The sequence below is a fragment of the Melospiza georgiana genome, chromosome 5, assembly GCF_028018845.1.
Source record: "Melospiza georgiana isolate bMelGeo1 chromosome 5, bMelGeo1.pri, whole genome shotgun sequence".
Classification (NCBI taxonomy): domain Eukaryota; kingdom Metazoa; phylum Chordata; class Aves; order Passeriformes; family Passerellidae; genus Melospiza; species Melospiza georgiana.
In genome coordinates this window covers 62077068-62103572 of record NC_080434.1, presented here as the reverse complement: position 1 = coordinate 62103572, position 26505 = coordinate 62077068, and the positions used below count along the sequence as shown (strand labels likewise).

At 37.6% G+C, this 26505-nt stretch overlaps 1 protein-coding gene across 4 annotated transcripts in view; it reads left to right on the top strand.

Annotated features, from left to right (window-relative positions):
* Positions 1-26505, top strand: part of KCNIP4 (potassium voltage-gated channel interacting protein 4) — a 390138-nt gene that overhangs the window by 38497 nt on the left and 325136 nt on the right. Inside the window, exon 1 of one of the 4 annotated variants that reach the window (XM_058024100.1) lies at positions 3432-3580. The exons of the other annotated variants lie outside the window; for them this stretch is intronic. Coding sequence (XP_057880083.1) covers positions 3433-3580 — 148 coding nt within the window. The 5' untranslated portion in view covers position 3432. Of the gene's footprint in view, positions 1-3431; positions 3581-26505 lie in introns of those variants that run through there. 4 annotated transcript variants of the gene reach the window in all.

The window sequence follows — 26505 nt, the reverse complement described above, 5'->3', positions numbered from 1 at the left end:
TGGGAAAGAAAGGATCCTGTGCAGCCTGAATTGATATATTTTCACACATGCTTTTCTCATGTTACTTACGATATGACCAGTCTTTCTCTAACATTGTGTGTAATATATTTTTTAACAGTCCTTGGGTTTGTAAATGTGGAATTCGCTGTCAATCCATTTCCTTTCCTCAAAAGACAGAGTACACAATCTGAAGACAAGAAGGAGGTAAATCAAATGCACAGCTTCAGAAGTGTGATGTTAATTCCTTTTCTAAATCATTATTATGACTATGTGAAGTACAGCATCATTTGTTTGAAAAAATTCAGTGGTACCTTGAAATTTAGTGTTCTACAGTTTAAGCTTATTTTAAACTCACTGCAAAATTACAGCATGATGATTAGTACCCCACAGAACTTCTGATTCATGTATACTTCTATTATAGAAGAAAATTGCTGTGGACTTGATTAGGGTTTGAAATAAGGAAAGAGATACAGTGCAATCTGAATGTCTTGACATCTTCTGAACGAGTTTGAGGAAAAGTATGTCCTTCTAGAGATTTATCTCAAGTGAATCTCTTCATATCTGTGACAAATAAGACATGTTTTTCAGGTGCATAGAAGCAAACCCTGAAGATTTCAGCAAGTATTCTTCCTCTCCATTCCCTCTTGAGTAATGTTATCGAATTTCTGCATTTATACATCCCATCTCTGGAAAAAATCCTCTGTGTTCTTGCACCTCCTGAAGACTTTATTCAAATACTGATGTGGGAGTATATCCAATAATGCTCTCTCATTGCATGTGAAAGTTGCTCCATGTCTTTGGAAAGGCAGTACCCATTCCTGTTAATTATCCCATCATGGGAATCATTCTCCCAGAGGCTTTTGTCTTCCCCTGTGTCTGGTTCCCCATTCACACTCCCTGTGGATTACAGAATCTCTGAGATGAGCCCCTCTGGGAAGTATGGCAATGTGTTGTGAGAGCTGGCCTTGGAGCTGGGACATCAAGGATTTTATGGCTGGCTATTACACAGGCAGGCAGTTTCTCGGAAGGTTTATATCAAGAAAACTTGGAGTTTAGTTATGTTAACAACATTTTGAAGTTTTGGCTGCTTGGAGCTGTACTACATGGTGCTATGTTGCAGTGCTCGTGGGCACAGGATTAGTTTTCTCCTGGCACTGGACAGGAGCAATATAGATGTGTTCCAGCAGAGAATATGGGTGACTTTCTGCAGATGCCTGCACAGACTGATCAGAAAAAAACCTCCCATGTTCAAAGGGATGAACTCTAGTTTCTAGAGTACATTAATTTCATTCAAAAATGGAATGTAGGATTAGTTGACAGCATTCTCTTTTAAAAAGCACTCTTATTTCTGTGTAATAACTAGCGCTCATGTTTTGTTCTCGCAAATCAATATTCTGTTCCAGTAATCATCTGGAAATCCAGACTGAATATTGTGTGGTGAAAATGTATTTCTTAGCACAGTAAACACAAATTTAACATTAATATTTATTTGCAGAATGCCACTTTTGAAAGATATAAGATAAAAAATCTGTGAAATATGCTTAAACTGGAAGTTTTTCTGCTGAAGTTTCCGAAACTCTTATATTGAAATTCAGCTTACTTTGGTAGTGCTTTGTGATGGGAATACAGCCATGTCTGGAGTGCTGTGTCATGCTAAGGACTCAAAAGACCTTATACCAGCAAGTGTTGTTCCAACAGTGCAAATTCAAGCATTGTTCAGTTCTAAATAGCAGTGGGCCTGAAATATGTCCCTAGATGTGAATCTGAATGGAAGTGCCTCCCTTTACTTTGGCAGCCTAAAAATTGGTTGTTAAGGCAAATGCTTCTCTGTTGTTATGGACAGAATTTACTGACAGCTTTTTTCTTACAGCTGATTGATAGGCTGTTTCCAGAGGTGGAATTATTGTCCTTGCCTGTGTGGATAGACCTGAGATGTCTCCAGTTGTTATAGATAGGTATGGGGTTTTGTGTGTAACATTTTGCACAAGGCAATATACTTATGCCAGAGTTCAAATGTCCACAGGATCCTTCACGAACATAAAAGTTGCAAATCTGTGTAATTGGCATGCAGATTAATTCAGTTCAAAGGGAAGCTGACTGCTTAAAAAAACCTTGAGTTCCAGTATCTTGTAAAAGATAAATTGCAGAAAGTGGATACTTGTTCCTTTGCATCCTTTGATTGTTTTGCATAATCAGTAGGAACTCCTAATGGAAGTGAAGGCAGTGAGGGCTGTGTTCCATTGTGCTTGCTTTCTTTAGGAAACAGTAGGTTTACAGTTGAAAAGTCAGCTTTGTTTATCAAACTCTGGTGTGTACAGTGCCAATTTTTTTTTTTTTTCTTTTGGCTCTTTCCTACCTATTGCCTTTAAAAATCACGTCTGACGTTTTTAGATGCAGACTGTGTGTGAGAGCACGGTGTTAGGGGAAAAAGAGGGGAGTGAAAAGGAGGCCACTGGGGCGTCCTGGCGCAGGCTGGGCGCAGCTCTGTGTGTGACCAGGGGCTCCCCTGGTGCAGTGCGTGGCTGCCTGGCACGGGGCTGCTGCGCCTGGCAGGGTGGCTCTGTCCTCAGCCGCGCTCGCCTCCTCGGAGCTGGCTGAGGGGCACACGGGATCTGACCTTGGAGGGGCACCCAAGCCCTGGAGCGCTGGGTAGGTTCCTGTCCTTCGCTGTGCAGCCCCTGAGCAGAGCTGTGCTTAGGTCCTTGTCGGTGCTGGCGTTGTGACGGCCTCTGGCTTCTCCAGAGCGTCGGTCTGCAAAGGAAAATAATGCCAAGAGGGAATTTATGGGTCTGCCTCTGTGAGTGAGAAGGTAGCGTAGAGAAATGGTCCCCAAGCGTACAACTGGCTTTAAGTGGCTCAGCTGCTTTGCTGCATTTGAGTGACAGTGGCATTAAGGCAGCGCAGATCCCAACTATTCCTCTTTTCTGGGTAGAGCAGCTGTCTTTCAGTAACAGCTAGAGGAATGCAGCTCTCCTCTATGACACTGATGTCAGGCAAGCTCAGATAGGAAGGATAATAGGTTCATGCATAGAGGATTACATTATTTCCTTTACCTTAACAACTGACTAAGGTAAGAGGTAAATATTCATTTGCCATCTAGAGATATTACATATTTCTTATCATTTAAGTTAAAATCAGAGTTAAAAAAAAATAGATAAAATCTGATTTTACCCTATCTGTATATTTTACAAATACATTAATTTCCAGATGAATAATTCAAACCAAAGGAATATTAATACACTAATTCCACTTAATTAATACTAGGAATGTATGAACTGAGAATGGTTAAGGAAATATTTTCCCTTTATCCCCTGTCCATCTCTTTTCTCTCCCCCCCCCCCCCCCCCCCCCCAATCTCCCTTACCCATAGTCTTTGGATTTAAGTAGTGTATATATCCTGCAGGAAAACTAAAGGTTAAGTTTCTGTTTAGGATGGAAGTGCTAGCCCCTGAGAAGAAAACACATGAAGAGAATGAAGATTTGCAACAGTATCCTCAGAAGCCTGCAAGCTGTAAGAAAATGCTTAGGAATTGCTGCTTGATAAAGCGAATTTTTGCCTGGAAAAGTTTGAGCTCTAAAGGTACCTTTTCTATTGAAAATTTTAGTGTAGGAGAAATTGTTGTCCTTCCAAGAATTCTGAATTTTTTATACAATGGTATTACTGAATTTAACATCAGTCAAGTTACAGGTACAAAAAGTCTCTGCTGTCTTGAGTCTATTGTGCGAGGAGATTAAAAATGGTACAGCTTTGATTGAGGTGCTTTATCATAATGTGATAAAAATAATTGTACTGCAGGAGTATTCATTTTGCAGCACATAAAAATACATGGTCTGCAGAAAAAAAAATCCTTCAGTCAGAAGATAAATGAGTAAATGTAAAATCCTAGCAATTAGATGTATTAATTTATCAGGGCCCAGCCCAAAATTCTGTTTTGATGAGTAAAACCTCCTTTCATTGTCAGAGTATATTTGCATGGAAATTCCAGTATCAATCCCTTTGTCTTTGAGGAAATGAAGAAAGGAAACATTCTGTCACGTTTATACATGATGATGTTATGTACTGTATTTATTAATAAATACTAAAAGAAATGCTTCTTTTTTAAATTAGAAGTTGGCTGTGAACTATCTCACAATTGAAAGTTGAACTCTTTTATGAATAATAAATTAAACAACAACTGTCTTGAAGTGATGGTTAATCTGCTTCACATCATTTCCTTCAGGAACATACAAACAGCTAAGAATTTTATTCACCACATTCCTTTTTTTACCATTGTATTTGTACTTTGCAATGTTATGCAAAAACAGGAGGAAAAACACTGCCTGAAACAATTCTTTTGCATTTTGGCAGCATTTTTCATTCCCTCGTTTATGACAAAAACAAACAAACAAACAAACAAACCAGCCTCAAACCAGGTCCTCACTATATCCAATTTGTGTCAAACAGAATGAAAAGAAATGCATGACGGTGCTTTGTTATGAAGAGTTAAGGCACCGTAACCTGAGTGTGTGATATGTTGCTTTATTTACACATTTATTTTAAAGGCTATGCTCTAGTAGCTTAGTTCCAGCTTTTAGAAACAATGTCCTGGTTAAATATGACCTACCTTTGGTTTTAAACTGCACTGATCTCTGCATTGTCCAAATAAAAAAGTGCTTCATTTGCCTTTTAATCTAAGCATAAACATTTAGCTATTCTCAGCCACTCATTTAAAAAAGTTTAAGTTCATTTTTTCAACAAATGGCTACTTTAATCACATGTATATTATGGTGTGCTAAATACGGGTTTGATTTCCTATTATTGTAGCAGGTTGTATCTATAATTTGCTGCACTTTTTTTTTTTTTTTTGTATTGTTAGTGGTGCTAATGAGGCAAAAATAGGTTTCCTGTAACTCTTTCAAAATACTCCTCCTTCTGTTCATGTGAATTTTTAGAAATCAGTCTCAGTAGCTTGAAGCAATCACCTTTCTAGAAATGATGAGTGAATCTAAAGTAAATTGCATTGAAGTTTATAGGTCTGATTCTTCAATACCTTCAAACTGGCTAATAATCTACACCTCCAGAAAGGGTCTTAAAACAGTCAATAGGTGATGATAGAATTAAGGATTAATTTTATTTGTGGTAAAGTGAATTTGCAGACAGATGAATTACTGTAAAATCGGGCTCAGTTTTAATCTGGCAGAGACAGAATCAGAATCTGACACATGGTTAACTCAAAATGAAACCACTGATTTTGCTGTATGTAGTACCAGATGATAGAAAGCATATTCCCATAGGGATACCTTTACAAGAAGATTTGAATATTCATCAGGATCAAGAACACAAACATTCTGAGGTGCTTTCTTCAGCACTGTGCTGGTGTCCAAGGTGCCCTCACTGGCCAAATAGGTTTTGTTGGGCTGCAGTGATAGAGCATTCCTGGTACTCATGACAGTGCTGTGGGAGCTGAGAGCAGGAGGCCAGAGCTGCTCGCTCAATGCCTGCTGTTTTCTGTGGGAAGAATGAGAGTGGGCTTGCAAATCACATTGTGGTGGCTCATTCCCACTTAGATGTTCTTTTACACTAATCAGATTCCCCGTTGGTTATCTTAATCTAAATTACACTGGTGAAGTGGTATGAAAATAGTCATTAGGCGGTTGAGGCTTGCAGTTTAGTATTTAAAAATAACTGAAATTCTTTGTTCGTATTTCTAAAGGATCATGATAGCCCTAAGTACCAGATTATTTGGTAACTCATTGCCCTTGTAACTGTTTGTAGCTGAAAATGCTGGACAGTAATGGATATTTGATCTTTCTTTTAAAAGAGATACCATTTCTCCTCTACAATTCATTTTTCACATTTCATTTTATTTGTATAATCTTGCAGCTGAGTTTGTCAACATGTTTTAACTTCATAGAATTAATTATTCTTTCAGAAACAATTTCCATTTATGAATTTGAAGCAGGAAAATAAATATTTGATTTACTGCAATGTTGGGATGATTTAACTCTATTTTCAGAATGGAAAATCTTCACTCTCATGCTAAAATTTTAGAAAATTGTCACACGGGGGATATCTTCCTACTCTTCCAGTTTCAAAATGTGGAAATAAGAAGAATGTTATTTCATAAGTACCAGAAAGATAATTATCCTCAACCCTTTTTGATGTAGAATTTAAACAGCATGGATTCAGTGCACGAGTGCATCCTCAAAAGGATGATCCAAGAGAATTTTTAAAAAAAAGCACTTTCTTGTATTTCAAAGAAAAGTAAATGGAATAACATGGTTGTCAATGGGAGACCTTTTCATGCTAAACCCAGTATTTTAATCAATGCTCAAGGCTCGGTTATTTGACTAATTCCATCAGACAGTAGTTTCAGCCAGCAGGTATCTTGTAACTGAGGCCAGAGGAACAGACTATGGCAGTGCCAGGAGTGCATCAGTGAGAGCTTGATGTGCAATAAACTCTGAGCCCAAGTTTAAAGGACATGTTGAAAAACTTTCGATTTGAAATGCTCAGTTTCAAAAATGGGCAGCCCTGAAGTGTCCTCTCACTAAATTGGCAGCCTCCTCAGCTAACCTAGGGCAGTTATGAGTCTTTCACGATCATTCTATGCCATGAATATGCATTTGCTGCAGATTTTGTAAAATGCAAATGAAAGACACCAAGAGGACAGCAAGTTGTCTGTCATGAAGATAAATTAGGAGGCATTGTAGTGCTGACTCTCTATTTCATGCTGCTAAAATATTATATATAACCAATTGTTTATTTAGTTTTTTACATTGTTTGTGTTTCCTCATATCACATATTTATGAGTTGAGGTATGAGTGCTTTAGGAATAATCCCAAGCTGTCAATCATTGTGTGTGTTTTTCCCTGTCAAACAGTACATTTGACAAAGTAGATATGGAAAAAATAGCCCAAGTTATTTCAGAGCTAGTTAAAATTCTGCTCTGCCTAGGATACTTCATACTGTCTCAGACCTTAAATAGCTCAAAAATTCCTGCTGAAGATTGTCAGTACCAGATTTTTAAATATGGACTTCATGTGAAGAGTGCAGTAGTTTGTCTTCTGCAGCCCATTTGCCTTTGCTTGTCCTATGCAAATAAGTTGACCACTGCTTTGAAATCTAGTCACATCTCAGGGTCTCTCAAAGACCATGAAAATCTTTTTCCCTACTTGTTAAAAATTAACAAAAATGTTTATTCATGGAGTCCTTTAGACTAAAATATTTTTCCAATGTCTCTCAGCATTACCTGCTGGGTGCTTTTCTTTTGAGCAGTGAAGTGATGAGGCAAAGACCGCATGTAAGGTAGAAAGTGATGACATCAGGATTGCATGCAGGATTTGCACTATCAAAGCCTTCAACTGCCTTAATTAGAAAGCATCATGACTCATGAAACAGGATTCTTTTTCCTAACTTGATTACTGTAGCAAAAATATCTTTTTTGTTTGTTGTGCATGGAGTGATAGTTCCTGAAATCTTCCTGGTCCTAATTAACCTTCCCTACAGGATAAATTTTAAATAAATGGTGTAGATAAAAGTGTCAGAAATAAACAATAAATAATAAATATTCAGTGTCAGGAATACCATATACTCCTGACTTCATTCCCTTGTCCCAGTAGCTGCTCTTAACTAACAGTTAAACCTCTCCTAAACCATGGCTGATATACAGTTCAGATCTTAACTTGTCTAGTAATTGAATTTTTATGGCCTGTCAGATGTGTCCATTTTAATTTCCTATCATTTCAAACTATATCCTGTAGTTTTTGTGGGTTTTTTTTTTTTTTCCCCTCATCTGTTTCATAGATGCTTTGAGCATTGTTTGGTTTCTGTTAAAATCACAGATTTACCTTTTTGTAGGCACTAGGAAACATTTTTCCTATGTGCCTATAGAACTGCTGTTCATATGGCTTTGCAATTTTGAGTCTGAAAACCTCTAAGAGAAAAAGAAGAGGTGGGGGAGGAAGAGGGAAGAAAAAGAAGTAGGGATTGAGGAAGGGATTGAGAGAGAAATTGTGGAGAGACTGAGGACTGTGTCCCTTGCTGAATTTCTCCTTTCCGTTCTAGGTGCTGAGCATGTAAATAATTAGATCAAAACCCTTTGCAATATTTCTTGAATGCTGAAAAAGGAGGCTTTGCAGTCTATTATAGCATGTATTAATGACTGAAGAGATTAACATATCTGAGATTTTATGCTGTGAACACAAACGTAGAAATCCATTTAAAAATGGAGCCTTTAATAGTTTTAGGCAACACAGCAATCTTTATTTTGTAAAAACTATGAAAAGAAGTTTGCTTGAGAATTCAAAACAAGCAATGTTTAGCCCACTTCATCTATTTGAAATATTTATTGAAATGTTTTAGAATTTGATGCTGCTGCTCTTGCTGTACATGTTATTCTGAAGTAAATTTGCTACTGAGGAAAACTTAAAGGGCAAAAAGCTTATTAATTTTGTGTCTTTGAATGATATTTTTTTCACAATTAATTAACATTTCTCAATATTGCTTTGCATATTTCTTTAATGACAGTGAAACCTGAATTAGCACTGTTTTCTTATTTGTCTCTCATAAGTCAAGGTTTCATGTTGCCTTGTACCTTCTGGCTCTCCGACCAAATGATCCATTTTGTGTTATGAAAGTTTTACCCTCTGAACAAATATTGAATATATTGTATATAAACATTTTTAAACTAAATTAACTGGATGGAAAATTTGAATATAATCCATTTAAATGTAAAAGTTTTGTTAAGTGGACATTCTGTATTTATTTATTTTTTTTTCCTTGAAATCAATGTAGGATTCTATTCTTAGCTAAATAATTCTTCACTTAGAGTAAAGATGTAGATGTATATATTTACTGAGTATGAAGAAGCTGTTTTAAAAATGCTAAGGAAAGAAAAAAAAGATGAGGTGTAATAATCTATTTTTGAATTATCTTTTTTTTTGCTTTACACTTAAGCCTGTTCACCTATTATAACCTCAGACAAAGGAATTTGTATTAAGTTACCTGGCAAAAAGGGGCACCTTGTAGTTTGTTCCCTTCTTGCTAAATCCTAACTCTGAAAGGCAAATCATGACAGTAAAATTAGAGGCTCTCCCTGGTGAAGGTAATTTTCTTTTAAATTTGTAGCATGGAGATATCTAATCTCAATAAGACTTCTAATACTCTCTTCAGGGTAGCAGTGATAGTTAATGTCACAAATTACCAGGAAGGTATACTACTATTTAGGAATTCTTGCTGTCTTTCAGAGAATTAAAATGGGAATTGGAAAAACCTGGATTCTCGTGGTTTAGAATCATTCCAGATTAATGTTTTGGAAAGGGCTTTTACTGTGCAGTTGTGTAGAGACTTGTTAAACTGAGCATTGCATGTAGCTAATGAAAATGTGAGGCTCTGACAGACACTTTTGTATGTATAAAATTATGTCACATCATTTTTGGATCGAGACAGTGTAATAGTCATTCTCCTTTATTTCTTGTGAAAAACACCCCATAGACATGTATCTTATAAAGCTTTTGATTCTTCTTAAAGTTTTAAAATTAGTAGTTAGAGGCCATAGTCATTATGAAAAATCTTGCAGCTTTACTCCATACTTAAAAGGTTTTTAAATATTTCCAAACTTTCAAATAAAGTGTCCAAACACTTGCAATAGCCACTAGTTTACAGTCTGGGGAAAATTAATACCTGCATTAACTGGAAACAGTTATTAGTGTCTATAAAAGTAAATATTATCCATAACTAAATTGTAAAGATGCTTGATACAAAGACATCAATTTGCAAAGTGCAGATTATGAAGTCAGTTCTCCTTAGCGTGAATGTGCCTGTTATGTAAGGAGAATGATAGTCCATGGAAATCAGATTTCCTCAGGGTTTGACATTCAAAGGGCAAAACATGCTCCACAATTAACCCCTGAGAAATAAGGCTCAGAAAGATGTGGGTGTATCACCTCATGGAGTTTCTGCTTTATGCTTCCCTGGATATATAAACATTGCACTACAAGGCTCGCCTCTCCTTTTCTCTCAGAGGTTTGTTTCTTTCACATCAAAATGGATTTTTATGGTGTCCTGCAATTGCCACCTTTCTAATTCCAGTGTTGCCATTATCAGGAGGGACGTGATGCTGGAACATGAAGCCTTAACTCATGGCAGGTTGCTGCCTAAAACTCTGCATTTGCAGAGCAGTAAATTGACCTCGTGAGATTTTTTGCTCTTTGTGTCTCTTTCTTTTCCTACTGACCAGTATTAGCATGAAGCTGTTTGCATAAGTGTCCTAAAAATGCAAAATTTTAAATTAGCTCTAATTAAGAGCTATGAACAGACCCATTTTATAAACTGTTTAGTTTTTGATTAATCATTGCAAATGAGTGTTCTCTTTCCATATAAAAAGCATGAGGAACCATCAAGCTGGCTGGAACCTTGTCAGGAATGTCACTCTGGACTCTGCATAGTGAATTTTTTTTTTTTTTTGAGATCATTAATCCTACTTACCAATGATCAAATTATTGTTCAGTCAGTTTAAAATATTGAAACACAATCATCTTCAGTTGGGCTGAAGAATGTAAGGAATAGCTGATTAACTACTTTTAAATTGGCTAGTTATACCAGAAATATAATTTTCTCTAATTTTTCTTGTTTCTCTAGCAAAATTAGAGTTACTGGTTCAATATTATGCAGATATTTCAAAACTATTAATTGCTCTACAATATAGAAATTATATTCTCTGAGGATGAAAGCAAGCCATGAAGTTCTGACCTCTCAATAGGAGAATCTGATGTCTAATTTTGTTTCCCCATATTTTCCTTCATTTTTACACAAAGGTCGGTGTCCCATTTTTTAAAAGAAAAAAAAAGAGAAGTGTTGCTAATTTATTGAAAATCTTTAACTAAAAATCAAGTTCTAGCAATCTAGCAGGATTTGGAATAGAATAAATGGTAGAGGTTTGCTACTTTTGGAAACTTAAATATATCCTGTAAGAAACTGATATATATTCCTATTAAGTCTCTGTACTTACAGTATCTTTGATTTTTACCCTGTCTGCCAGCTGCTGATTTTTTATTTAAAAACTTTTTATCAATCCAAAACTAATAGGCCAAAGAAGCATATTAGATTAAGTGGAAGGACTTTTATATTCATGGCATACTTAGAAAATTGAATAAATCTTTAAATATCTTGCCACTTTCCATGTGGGCATTATTCCAGCAATTTAAATGACTTAAAATACTGATAGTATTCCAGATTAAATGAGAGTTCTGAATGTCTGTTTATAAATGGCATAGCTCATAAAGAACTGAATTTGTTGTGGTGGTTGGTGAGATCAACATTTTGTTTACCGAATTTACTGGGTATTAGTGCAGTATGACACAACTGCATTTGCAAGTGTCTGTCCCTGGAAAAAATCCTGTGGCTGGAAGGAGCACTTCTATTGCAGATCAAGGTAGCTGACAGAAGCAGCTTCTTAAAAGAAGTATGCAAAACCAGAGTTCTTTTAGTTTTGTTTTGGGTTTTTTTTTATCATGCTGAATCATTATGACTGGATAACTTTTTGCAAAAGATCAAAATAAAAGGAAAACCAGCATATCTCAGAAGCGAAAAGTTAGGGCAGAAGAAACGAGGGAAAAACAGTAGGAAATGACAAAATTGCATGTTGCTTTGTTTGCTCCTGCTATCCCTCCCCCCCTTTAATTCAAATTTTTGTTTCCATGGGAGTCTGCAGTGCAGTCTTGGTAGTTCTGACACACAACAGTTCTGACAGGATAGATGTGCCCTTCTTTCAGCCCAAAAGGGGTAACTGAGGGGATATGGGGCTTTTCATTGTTGCAGTAATGCTGCCCTGCTGGCACCTCCCTGCTGTTCCTCCCAGTAGCATTATCTTCTTGGCAAGGAGATGTGGTCTCAGTTATTCTTAAACTTTCTTCCTCATCCTTTCTGTGTGCAAGAAACTAATGAAAAGTCAATAAGGAGGTGAAGATCTTCACCAAGCCATCTGAATGTTAGTGGGCTCAATGACAGCATTAGTCATATGTGGCAACAGTGCAACTGAATTTTCCAGATCACCCCAGCCAAATGCCAGCAAGCCTATACTGTGTAGGAACGCAGAAGTCAAACTTGGCTTCACATATGTCACAGAAAATGGTGCAAGAAATACTGAGCTACCTGTGTGCTTTTTGCTCTGTTCTCTGCAACCCTCTGTGTTTGAGGCCAGCCCGATTTCTTTGATATACGGGGTGGGAAAAGGAAAATTATAATAGATGAAAAAGTTGAAAAATTTTATTACCTGTAATACTGAAAATCCTTTTCTAAAACATCATTTAATTTGTGTTCTCTTTGGTCTTATAAAAGCAAGATACTTGAAAGGGTTTGGCTTATCATTCTCAGCAGTAGAGAAAACCTAACCTGTTCAGTTCTCTGACAATAAGAGACCTCAAGGTCTAGGGCAATATTAAGGTGAAACTGGTTTCATCACCTCCTGCTGGCATAAGCATGTGCATAGGTTCAAGTAGACTTGAATGTAACAGCAAGGACTGCCAGCAAGAAAGGATCGTGGTTAAACCTCTGTCAGCTCACATCACCAAGTTCCTCTGAATTGAATTAGCATCACTATGTCTGACTTCCTTGTTATACTTATTGTATATACATATTTAAATCCCTTAAAATGCTACAGCTTTTGACTATGGCATCTATCAGCTGAGCTGTTATGAATTTCTCTATGTTTATCTTTGTACGTTTGTGTTTGTCTTTGCTGGTTGAGAGGTAATATTTTTTAACTGAGGACCATTCAGTTGACAAGAGCTACCCTTTCCAAGCTGTGATAGTTTCACTGCTTAAACTAAGTCCTTTCACTCATACCACTTCTGATGCAACTGAGATGAAAAGTGACCAGTGAGAAAAATCAAACCTAGATGGAGTAGGTAAATCATCACAGTATGTCCCTACAGTAACATAGAATTCATTCTTGTGTGTCTGAATCTCAATATCCTCTGCTGTGAGAAAACACAGAAATTACTCCATCTCCTCGTAGTTTTGCATTATATGGGGACATAGATACTGTACTGCACCTATCTGTTTATTTCTTTCCTTGCTGTAAATTTGTCTGAAACCAAAACACCTGTACTTTTAGCACAAAAATGTAGGGGGATACAATATAAGAAAATAAAGTTAGTATAGAAAGTAATCTTACCCCTAAGGAGTTGCAGCTGGGCCAATTATCAAAGATTAGGAGCAGGCCTGACTTTAACAGGCCACAGCTGTAACCAATTAGTGGAAGAGTGCTATAAAAGAGTGGGGTGGCTGGGTGAGAGGGGAACTGGAGTTAGGTAGCTGCTTTGTGAAGAAGAATGAGTCAGTGCTCAGAGGAGCTGCTCACAAGAAACACCAAGGAGGTATGAAACTTTTGTAATAAGGAGACAGCAGTATGGAGTCCCTGCAATGACTATGCAAGAACAATGCAATTCCATAGTTGTTGAGTGAGCAATTTAGAAAATAGTTAACAAAACAGGATATAAAAAGGAAAAGAAGTCCATACGGTTAATTTATGCTGAAGAACCAGATTTCTTCTCACACAGAGCGCCTGTGTCATAGAATATGCTGAGTTGGAAGGGACCCATCAAGATCATTGAGTCCAACTCCTGGCCCTGTGCAGGACACCCCAAGAGTCACACACTGTGTGCCCAACAGTGTTGTTCAAACACTTGAACTCTGTCAGGCTTTGCGCTGTGTCCCCTTCCCTGAGGAGCCTGCTCACCGTGCCCAAGCACCCTCTGGGTGAAGAACTTTTCCTTTGTATCCGATGTCTAACCTAAACCTCCTGATGTGATTTGAAAGGAGTCACTTATGAAAAATTTTAGGTATTGATATTATGTGTTTCTTGTTTTCTGAGTGAATCCTTGGCATTTGACTTGCAGAATATTGAACACTTAGACCATGGATAACTAGGCTTTGAACATATATGAAAGGTTGTGTATTAGGCACTGTGAAAATGAGCTTCCATGAGCTTCCTACCAAGTGCCCAAATTAGTCAATACCTTTGATCTTAATCTCACAGTGCCTCTGTTCTGCATAAAGTAAGTATAATAATAATCTCTCATCTCACAAGGATATTTTGAATATAAATGTAGTAATGTTTGTGAAGCGCTCAGACACTGCAATGAGGAACATCAGAGAGAAATCTGTTTTCAGAACAGATTTTCAATAGTGTTTGATAAGCAAGTTATGGGGGCTCAAAATGAGGAAAGTGTGAAGTTTTGAATTTGGTAAATGGCTAATATCCATGAATTAAATTAACTTATCAAAAGAAGCTCCTGTTCAAACTAAAGCACATCATCATGTCGTTAAAAGGTTGCACCACAATGCATATGTAGAAAGGGGCTGAACTAATGCTGTTAGGATTTATGATCACGGGACAGTTCTTTTGATGTGTACTTCCCATGTAATTAATATACGTACCAGTATTTCTGCGTGGGAAGCATTCATAACATCAGATAACATAAATTCAGATCTTGGCTTGTAGTACAGCTTAAAAGCAAGGGTAATGTGATTGATCTAAGCATCAATCCCTATTACAAGGGGTGAGGGCTACAGAAGGATGTGCACCTTTGCCTTAATTGTGTGATGCTAAATTTTGGCTTACTAGAATGAATGAGAATCTTGCCAGTAAATCTCACTGTAAAAGGAATTTCACTCAATTGCTTTATATAAGCTTATTCTGATACGTTAAATCTATATCTAGGAGAACAAAATTCCACCAAACTTTTAGCTTTGTAAAATTACCTTTTTAATGAATTTAGAAGGAACATTTTGGGGAAAGAATATTTTTTTTAGTTGATTCTGTGCTTTTTGAATAAAAAATAGTAACAAAATAATACTCAATTTTCGCTAGAAATATTTGGTGTCTCATTTTGAACATGATGCCAGTACTTAATTTATAACCTCATTTAAACTATTTCTTTACTTCATTTTATACGCTTCAAACTATAAAATCTCCAAATCTTGAGAAAAGAGAGGAAGTTTTAGAATTTTTATCACCAAAATCAAATCACAGAAATGGGAAAGAAACCCAATATAAATTTATTTTTATAATTCAGTTAAGCTACAATTGAATCTATATAAAAACTAATCAGTATACTATAATTGAAGAGATATTTTTGGACCAATGTACCAGCTGGTATCACAGATGGTACAGATGGCATAAAGCTCTTTAATGAGACAAAGATAATGTGTTGGCACAAAGGAAGTTGAGTATAAGAACATGTGATTTTTCTTTCTGATTATAAAATGTCTAAGCAGTGTAATTTTAATTGATACACAATTGATACATTTGTATTCCACAAATTGGGTAAATACTAGGATTAATACTTTGCAGTCAGTGACATCATTATAACCTTAGGTTGTTCTGGAAAATCTTGTGTGCCATAGTAGACAACAACTTATTAAACAAGGTGGTTGGAAAGAAAGAATTGCAAAGCAAGTTTGATATTATTTAACCTACCTGATGGGTTTAATGGATAAATTTATGGAAATATCTGAATCCCTCATAAAGGTTTTATTCCATGAGCTTTTATATTGGTATAGACATGGCAAGAAGTATGATAGTGGTATTGGCAGTGAAGAGTCTCGTCCTGTTGCTTGGCCCCACTGAGCAGAGCCTGGCTCCACGCTCCTGCCACCCTCCCTCAGGTACTGACAGACATTGATGAGCTCCCCTCCCAGCTGTGTCTTCTCAAGGCTGAACAGGCCCAGCTCCCTCAGCCTGTCCTCACAACAGAGCTGTTCCAGTCCCTTCAGCATCTTTGTCACCCTCCTCTGGGCCTGTTCCAGGAGCTCCATGTCTCTCTGGTCCTGAGGAGCCCAGAACTGGACACAGAACTCCAGATGAGCTTCACCAGGGCTGAGTAGAGGGGCAGGATCACCTCCCTCAGCCTGCTGGCAATGCTCTCCCTAATGCACCCCAGGTACCACTGGCCCTCCTGGCCACAAGGGCACTGCTGGCTCAGATCCTTCTCTGCAGAGCTGCTTTTCTCTGCTGGTGCCTGCACCTATTCCTACCCTGGTACAGGATCCTGCATTTGCCTTTCTTGAATTTCAAATGGTCATTTCCTGCCCATCTCAACCTGTCCAGGTCCTTCTGATGGGATGCACAGCACTCAGGGGTATTGGCCAGTCCTCCCAGCTTTGTGTCATCCATGAACTTGCTGAGGAGGAATCTGGACCTTTATCCAAGTAATTGATGAATAATTAAACAGTACTGGGCCTAGTACTGAACCTTGGGGGTTATTACCTGTGACAGGCCTTTAACTAAACCCATGCTACTGATTATGACTGTGGGATCTGCTGTTCAGACAGTTTTCAATTCATCCTGCTGTCCACTCACCCCATCCACAATTCCTGACTTTACTTGTGACAGTTGTGAGAGACTGCTGAAAGCCATACAAAAGTCAGGATAGACTATACTTGCTGCTCTTTCACATCAGATCCTGGATCTTGTGGTTGAAACAAACCTAATAAAGCTGTTTGGCTGGGACAACAAATTGCTGCATTCAGTCACCAATCCAGAAGAAAAATTGTGTAGCTTAAAGCCCTGAGGGAAACCTTGTGAAGGGAACAATTGCCCTCAGGACAGGGCAAACTCTGCTGGGTACCTGATTGATCAGGAGTTGCAACATTCCTCCAAATGGCCATGAATGGAGTCATATCCAAAATATGGCCTTCTCACAACACCTCAAAGTTCTAACACACAAAGGAGAATTTTCTTGCCTTCTTTCAGTGTCATAAAGTCCATTTATCCACTGGTCCACACAATAGACTGTCGCGCCATTGCTGGAGGAGTCACCTTCTGCATTACATCTCAAACTGAGTGGTAAACTTTTTGTTTGCAGTAACCACCAGGGTACGATAGCCCTGTTTCTAAGGACAAGATGCATATGAAATTTTTTTGAGCAGTTTTTAGGTTTGATCTTCCTTAACTCCAGCTGCACTGGAAGTAAAATTGAAAACTTACTGAATTTTTACGGAGCAGGGACATTTATCAGTGTGTTTCAGTAGCTCATAAAATAATTTGATGTTAACCATAGAATGTAGCATCTGTTGTCAGAGCAGAATGTGATTGTCAGCTGCCTTTCTTTCATGGCATTAGGCATTTGAAAATAGTGCAGGAAATTATTTATTCTTTTTGCTTAATATCAGTTATAGAAATATTCTTAACCTTCCCCAGAGAAGTGCAGGTGTCTTTGTTCTTGCCTCTGCCTGCTGCACAACAGAGCTTGAGTTATGTTCTTTGTTGCCTTTCACTTTTTGTAATAAGATGCACTTCTGAAAATCAGGTAAAAAAGCCTGCCAATTAAGAAATAATATTTAAACCCCTCTTTATGCCAGAAATTAAGTACTTCACTAAGAAAAAGGCCGTGGGAAATAAACCTTCTGCATTGCATAGACATTGAATCTCTCAGCTTTTCTAAATGCTTCACAATGCTCTATGGGATCCTCAGGGTGAATTTTCTAAAAATTTTTAGTTATATTAATTTCAAGTTTTATCAAAATTTTCAAGTTCCAGGTAAGAAGTTTTGCATACTTATTTTTCATTAATTTAGTAAATGCTGTATTTTTTTAGATTTTCTTAAAAGTAAAAAATTGATTATCAAAATACTGTATGATTTAAAAAATTCCTTTATTTATAATTATTCCATAAACAGCAGTCATTCTTAGAGGAAAAAATGGCAACTTACATTAGTAAGATGATGAAATATTTCCCCCAAATAATATTTTGGGATCATTATAATGTACTATTTTGGTAAATTAAGTGTCAAAAGGATGTAATAAAGCAGTCATATTTGAATTAATTACATAAGTGAAAAGTATAAGAGCCCTAAGTTTTGGAAAAGTTCATTGGTTCCATTTATATTTTTTTCTTACCCTATAATACAATATTCTTTCAATTTTGCAGTAGCTTCTGCTGTGATGACTTATTTGAAATACAGCAGTTGGTTTAGGACTATAAAAATATATTGAAAAGGGACAATTAAAGTTTGTGGAGCTGTCATAAGCAATTTTTTTTTTATGTGTAAGTATATGTTCTGATGTTTCTAAGGTAAAATATTCGCTGAATGTATGTTTCCCTGAGATATGTAAACTAAGAACAGAATGTCTTCTTTCACCTGATCAGCTTAGGAGCGAAATGTGGGTCAAACCATGGAGGTGGATGTAGAGACATTAGTTAGTTATCTGCTTCATCATCCCCATACAGATGTACCAGGAATCCAGCTCTTTCTGTGGACAGTGATAAATTATGCAGAGATATCGAGGCTGAGTTAACTCTGCAGTGGGAAATAATATGCAAGTGCTCATGCAGGACCCTCTTCACTTGGCTAATTAGCCAACTGAGCAATGCTAACTACAGCAGGCATTGTGCCATGTAAGCAGAGCTGCACTGCTCCTGAGACACAGCCACTGCCTGTACACAATGCTATTTTTGGGAACTGTGAACTTCTCACCGCTTATTCAGAGTGAGCAGCATGCACCTAGCTCCCCCCTGGAGTGCAGAGAAAGAAGGCTGCTTCATACAGGAAAAACATAAAAGAGATAAATGGCATTGAGTTTCTTTCACCTGTGGGCTGGGTCTCCTGGAGGCATACACAGAGTCCCAGTCAGTGCCTGCTGAGATTGGCCTCTGTGGCAGATCTGCCAGGCTGCCACTTGCTCAGTGAGTGTGAGCAATCTGTTTTCTTTCCTGTCGTCTCTAAAAGTGGATATCTCCCCACAAATTTGGAAATAAAGACACCACAACTGTTCAAGGAAATCTCATTCTTTACGTAAAAATGCCGTTACTGAGACATTAGTAGCAACTTTGCTAGTGTGAGTAGAGATCTGAAAATAGCCAGACATTAGTTCTGGTGGTTTATCCAAAATTACTGGAAAAGCATGGTTTGAGATTGAGAGAAATGCTTAATGCACCCCAAAGATGTTGCCTATGACACCAAGAGTGTGATATGGGTGTCATACTGAGGGAGGGGATGCTATCCTGAGGGACCAGGACACAGGCTTGAGAGATGGGCTCATGTCAGCGTCATGAAGTTCAACAAGGCCAAATGCAAGGTTGCCCAGAGAGGTTGTGGAGTCTCCTTCACTGGCGGTGTTCAAGAAGTGTCTGGGCACAATCCTGTGCCATGTGCTCTGGGATGGCCCTGCTTGAACAGAGATTGGGCCACATCACCCACTGTGGTCCCTTCCAGTCTGACCTGCTCTGTGATTTTGTGATTCTGTCCTGCAACTGGATCAGGGCAATCTGAAGCAAAAGATCAGGCTGCAAGGAGAATGGATTGAGAGCAGCCCTGAGGAAAGCACTTGGGAGCATTGGTTGACAAGAATTTCAACGTGACCCAGTAACAGTGCGCTCGCAGCCCAAGCACATCCTGGCTGCATCCAAAGCTGCCTGGCCAGGAGCTCCAGGGAGGTGACTCTGCTGCTCTGCTTCCCGCTGATGAACCCTCACCTGGAGTGCTGCATCCAGCCCAGGGAGACCTCAACATTAAAAAGACAGGGACCTGTTGGAAGGAGTCCAGAGGAAAGCCACAAAGATGAACAGAGGGCCTTAGCACCCCTGATGTGAGGATGGCAGTGGGAGCTGGGACCATGAAGAAGCAGACTTCCAGTACCTCAGGGGGCTACAAGAAAGCTGGAGGAGAACTTTTTACAAGGGCTTGTATTGACAGGACAAAGGAGAATAGCTTTAAACTGAGACTACATTTAAATGAGAAAAAAGGAAGAAATTTTTTAATGATAAAGGTAGCGAGGCACTGGGTCAAGTTTGCCCAGAGAAATTGTGGAAGGTCCATCCCTGGAAGTTTTCTAGGCCAGGCTGAATGGGGCTTTGAGCACCTTGGTCTAGTGGATGGTAGAAGGGTTGGAACTAGAGGCTTTTTAAGGTCCCTTCCAACCTGAAACATTCCATGAAATTTTCTTTTTTTGCATTTTGAACGGCTAGGAAAATTGATATTTGTTACAAAATATGAGTTAAAAAGGCAAGAGCTTCAAATAGACTAATTTAGGTTTGTTCCTGTATAGAAAGAAAAAAAAAATAACTGATGTTGTTTCAGTGCCACAAAATCTTTCAGTTGAACTAAATAATAATTTTAAGGTGAAAAATATTCTAGATAATTTTTTTCCAGCTGTGGGAGTAAGTTTCTCTAAGAAAGAAAAATGTTCTTAGAAGCTGTTTTGGAGCAATTGTAATGAGTAGGTGGTAGGAGTACCAAAACTGCAGCTATTCAGGGTAAACCATGCTCAGAAGAGATAATTAAAAATTATTCTCCTTCATACTAAGGTCTATCTATGATGTTAATGCCTCCCTTAATGAATTAGATACACACTGCTTTTTCCATATCTTTTTTTTTGCTGAGTTGTAGTTAATTTATCATCTTCAGAAAAGCTCTGGCACATTTTTCATCTGGTCAGCAAATTTGGAAAGAAATAAATGGATGCAAATCATGATTAATAACTTATTTACCTTGCTTTTCTTTTTCAAGCAGCACCCCATAGAGCACGCATTCAAAATGCCATGAAATCAGCAAGTAGTAGTATACACAATATATACAGAAAGTTATTCACTTGGGAAAAACTCATTCTGCAAACTAAAAGAGCAATGAGAAATACTCAGCCAGGGCCTTTTGGCCTAAAAAACCTCTCAAGTTTTGACAGAAGGTCCCACCATCTCAAAGGCTCTCCATGTCACTTGACTGAAGCTCCATGGCTTCACTGATGTCCTCTGTGTCTCCAAAGTCATCGTCTCCTACAGGAGACTCTGCTTATCTCTTACCAACAGCTCTGAGATGATAAATGGAGTTTTTATGGAAATCTTGCACATGATAGTTCTGAACAAGGAAAAACTGGTTTCTTGTTTGGCGAAGGAGAGTCTTTTCAACTCTGAAAATGCAGTAAGAATTGTCCCTTCTGAAATACTCCTCTTCAGGAATATCTGCTTTTTGGAGCTGAGTCATTTTGCAGTTCCTGGATGAAGAATGAGTACACAGATGTTTAGGAGATGCTCTTGTTTAAGCATTCTTTGGTTTTGGTAATAAATTCCACCTTGCATTTTTCATGAAGTGACTAATTTAAGAATCAATCAGGCATTGTATCAGGTTGTGTTTTTCAGAGCACTTCATGGACTAATAGAAACTTATATGGAGATATTAGATTCTTTATAATTTATATCCTGTATGTCTTAGTATCATATTATTAAAAATCTTCCGCTATCTGGTTTTGGAAAGGACAGAGACAAAAGCAGGCCTCGTTAATGAATGAAAAGACCTTCTGTATTGTCTTTTTTAGTTGTGGCTTCCTTAAGACTTCAATAGTTTGAATTTGACTTGTTTAGCACCTGAAATTCAAGGTAAATAGTAAAATAGTCAAATATATATTTTATTTCGTACCTTTGGCTTTTTTGCAATAGTTACTGTAGAAAAATGATCAAAGGAAAATGTCTCTTGGAGAATTTTTGTACTTTAGAACCGAAATTATGTAACACCTACAAAAATGCTATTTTTAGATTGATACAAAGGGAGAGGTCAAGCAATGTTCAAAGGCTTATTAGTCTTTTTTTTTTATCAACAATAGATACTAAACATTCTGTTCCTCAGAATCAGAAGCTTTATTTAATTTCTTCTATCTAGCTGGAGAAAGGTTAAAGGGAAAGATTAAGGCATTAAGATTTGTAAGAATTATGAGATTCTCTAAAGCATTTTCAAAGAAGCTTTATTTTTGGCTCAGCTGCACGATAACACAACCCAACTTTTGTTCTGCTTTCAACTGAGCTATTTATACTTTGGAATTCACTGTGGACGTTGCCTGAGGTTATTATTATTTTCCCTCCTGGGTTTGTTTGTTTGTTGGTGTTTTTTTTTTGTTTTTTTTTTTTTTTTTTTTTGAAACGACATTTGAGAATATTATTCAAGCATTTATTTTGTGGTTGGGATGCTGTAAAATGCCCTTTTCACTTTCTCATTTACACTAAGTGACTTTACTGTGAGTTTAATTCAGTGGAAGAAAAATCTGTATCATACAAACCCAGAAAAGGAGGTGATATTTCTTGTAGCCTGATGGAATGAGACTTGGCCCCATTTCACTTTTCAGAATGAAGTAAGGAAGCATGAGAGGTGGCAGCAAAGAAGACACCAACATAAACTTCATCCTTGAAACAGGATCCTGTAGAAATGCAGCAGAAACATGGCTAATGAAAATGGTTAGCTGGGTGGAAAGCTTCCCTTGGAGTCTGAGGAGTGCTTCTGAACCTAAGGATTACTAACAGATACTAGAAGCTTTACCAGGTGCTGAGGGTGCAGACCTGTGTAGGCTGTTTCTAATTTCCCATTCTTCACAGAGCTGAACTTTGCTATGACTGTTATCTGCTATAGTTTTTAGGTCAGCACAAGGCCAAGAAGAAAATCTATGAATTGAAAGGAAATTGAAAGGAAACTGATCAAGCATTGGACAAAACCAGATTTTACTTTTTGCACCTTTTTTTTTTTTTTTTTTTTTTTCTGTAAATAATACAAGACTGACTCGTGGGTTGAATTTTGTCATAGTATTTTGGTTTTGTTTTTATATAAGTCATAACCAATCCATGGAATTCCTTGTTACAGGACAGAAGTGGGACCATGGTCTTGGTCTTCTGCTACTTAAATCATTTTTGAGTCCAGATGAAAATCTGAGGGCCTTACATGTTGTGACACACCAGTGCTGTACAGTTCATGCCCTGCATGGCATTAATTCTTCCTCATGGCAGAGGCACCAGCTTGAGCCATGGGGCAAGGAACATCAGGAAAGTGTTATGAGCTGACAGATGATTTTATAGGTACTTGAGAAAGAGCAGATTTTTAAGGATTAAGTTATTTAATTAAGGATTTGGTGTTGTTTTCTTTATTTTCAAAAGTTTATCATTCTCTTACGTGCTCTTTAATGACAGTCTCTGATGCAGATTTGGGAACAGCATGGGATCTCAGTCTAGTGAGAAAGCCTATCTCTTTTGGGAAATGATCCATGTATTTTACTGATTTGTAACTCTGATTTCCTAATGATTTTTTATGTTGGATTGCTTATGGTTTAAGTACAAGTTTCCCAGCATTAGCTTGAAACCTATTTAAGCCATGCTGTTAACTAATGTACTTGTTATAAGCTTCATCCCCATTTCCTTGACATAAATTATACTCAGTTCATTCCAAACTGTTTACTTGCACTGAGCTAGAAACTACAGGGCAGCAGCTGGGTGTGAGTTCAAGAGGAAACAACTTTACTAGAGAACATATTATATTAACAAATGACTTACACACAGGGCTCCCATCCCCATCCAGACCAAGCAGTGTTTTGCAGCCAGGGATGCTGGCAGGGCTTGGGTGTGCCTGAGCCTTTCAAAAGAAGTGCAAAATCACTTGCTTTGACCTTTGCTTAACTACTTGTGGATGGGGGAACTTGTGATCTGGTTTTGTGGCTGAGTGAACTTGGGGGAAAGTTATGACTCAAACCTTCTGAGAAGAAAGTGCAGTGGCATGGGTATTATCTGAAAGCAATCTATTTCAACTGCCCTAGGAATCCAGACGAGAGTTTGAGGCAAATAAAAAGCGGCAGCCTCACCTTTGAGGGCCTTAATAGACTTGTGGAAGAAGCTTTACAAGTAATGCTGTGGAAAAAGGATTTAAAGATAGAACTGTCACAATTTTTTAGAAGCATCTGCTACAGAAAGGCTATAGAGCATACAAGAGCTGTGTGACTCAGCCAGAAACAAGGTGAAAGGCTCTTTTGAGTGAATGGTCTGAGTTTTCTTCAAGGCATCTATAAGTGTTTTAGTGGATAAGAACAGGGTGAAAAGATGTGACTGAAGCAGGTAAGTGTTTGCTACAGCAATTTGCGAAGTTAAAAGGATTAAGTGCTCCTCTTTTTAGTACACAGAGAGGATCTTTAAATTTTATAGGAAATGATACTGTCTGGTTGCAGTTTACACTGGTTTTAACAGAATGAAAGCTGATCTGTGTCAAGCTATCACCACCTAGTGGCAATAGGGAAATGGTAACAGCAGCCCATGGAAATTCTTTCAAGTATTTTTCTTAGCTGTTGTGCTTTCATTGGTGTGGTGGAATATGCAGAAGCAAGACTGATGAACTTTGATAGAAAACAAGTTAATAAAAGTGGCAGTAGTTCCTCACCAATTTAATTTTTATATTGTATGATATCTTGTTAGGGAGTAGCCAGTTAATAATTTCTCTCTTTAAAGTATTGCTTGTAGATGTAGTTAGCAAGTGCACCATTTTATTATTCTTGCCTGATTTTTTGATGGATTGTTGATGTTTAAATGGGAGGTGAGGTTTATTTTATATGAGGTGAAAAGTGTTTTTTTAAAATGCAGCTAACTACATTTTATACCTACTTTGCACTGAATTTATTATAAATATATTTTGTTTGATGTATATGCATTTGATGCGTTGCTTAAAAAACACTTTTAATTTTTAATAAAAATCACTTTCAGTCGTAACTTATCAGAGTCCAGAAGTGTCCTTCTGGAGCACTGTCTTAGTGAACTGGTCAAACTAAAAGTGTAGCACTGTTTGACAATTTTTCCATGTTTATTTTCACCTTGATTGTGTTTCACTGTTCCCCAAATGGTGTACATAGTGTCTTTTTGGAAAGGCTTCTGCTTTTTTCATAGTGCCTGGCAAAACTTGAATGCTTTATTTTCATTTTTATATGTTTCTGAAAGTGAGATATTGTTTCTTTTAGCATCTCAAGTACTGGGTGGCTGCTGTGAACCAGAAAGAAATGTGGTCTCTAATCTCTTTTTATAAGATCTTTGAGAAAAATAGAAATATTGGTGAAAGTCATTAGTTGCTTTAAACTTAGTTAAATTCTTAGAACATAACTGATTTACAAAAATTCATACCTGTTGTTTTTCTTTAAATTTTATTGTTAGATTTTTAATGTAAATTCTATATTGTTATGTAAATATTCAGATAAGTTACAAAAATATGAATTTAGCTAATAAAAAAGCGAAAAAGAGCAAATTATTGTCCAAGTGCACTGACTGCACCCACGAAACTAATATGCTGTACCTCACATTAAATGGCAACCTTGTTTCTTGAAGTGGAAATAGATATTTATAATCATTTTTTGATAAATGTGAACATAAAATTACATTCCACTCAGAAGTTTTTTTTTTTACTATAAATTGTTCCATGTGTCAAAAAGGTGTTTTGTTGCATTATTAGACCGAGTACTTTTTGTCTGCATTTCTGGGAAGGGTTTCCTCTGGTGACTTTCCTCTTCTGACACTTTGCTTTGATTTTTAGACTTATCAGCAGTGTGAATAAACCTGTGGCTGCTTGGTTGGACACCTCTTAGGGTTTTCAGTGTAATCCACCTGAAATTCCTTTTCTGAACAAAAGTCTTTACATTGATGAGGAAGACTAATACCATTTTTTTTTTTTAACTTTAAAATTACCAGTATTCTTTTGGTGATGGTTTTATCAAATCCAGCAGTACTTTGTAAAACTAAACAAAAGAGGATAAGATAAAATCTGTGTACTATGTCTGAAATGATTTCTTCTAATGAATTTTTTCAGTTCAAATCCAGTTGTATGTTGCTAATTTATACAGAATGGTATGATGTGGTGTTTATCTTTGCCCTCCTCACTTTGTTTTTCTAGTACTGATTACAAATATGAAGAGATTGTAATGTTTTTAAATAATATGTTGATCTTTAATGCCTTAGTAAATTGAATGAATTAGGTACCCTCCATCTTTTGAGAGCTTTATCTGCTGTCGTGCCGCAGAGTGGGAATTTGAAGATGGAGCAAAATGTGTTTTGGCCCATGGCTGTGCACATGGGTTTGTGTCTCACCTTGGGAGGTGTTTTCCATGGTACCAGTTACATCCCACTGCATTTCCCCTCAGAGGGAACTGGTGTGCTGATACACACAGTCAGCAGGGAGCAGATGAGGACAGGACATGTTTGTGCCTGCTGGACACACCAGTGCTGGCTTGGCATCGTACTAAAGGCAGCAACAAGTGGATTAATTTTATTTATTTTTTTAATTTCAGGTAGCATTTTGACTGTCATTTGGATCCACTTATCAGTAATGTTGCATTAGTGTTTGGACCTCTTGATATTACAGGGTAGTCTTTCTCCTAGGTTTTTTTTTCCCTCAGCATCAGGAACTTGCATCAAGAGCTGCACTGATAGGACAAGAATTAACGGATGCAAGCTGAAAGAGTGGAACTTTAGGTTTAATATGCGTAGTAAATTCTTTATTGTGACAGTGGTGAGGCACTGTAACAGGTTTCCCCGAGAAGCTATGGATGGATGCCCCATCCTTGGAAGAGTTCAAGGCCAGGTTGGACGGGGCCCTAGGGGGACCCAGCCTGGTCCAGTGGGAAGGTGCTCCTACCCATGGCACAGGAGCTGGAACTGGCTGATCTTTAATGTCCCTTCCAGCCCAAACCATTCTGTGACTCAATGAACATTGTCATGTACTGACTACTGACTACACATTTGT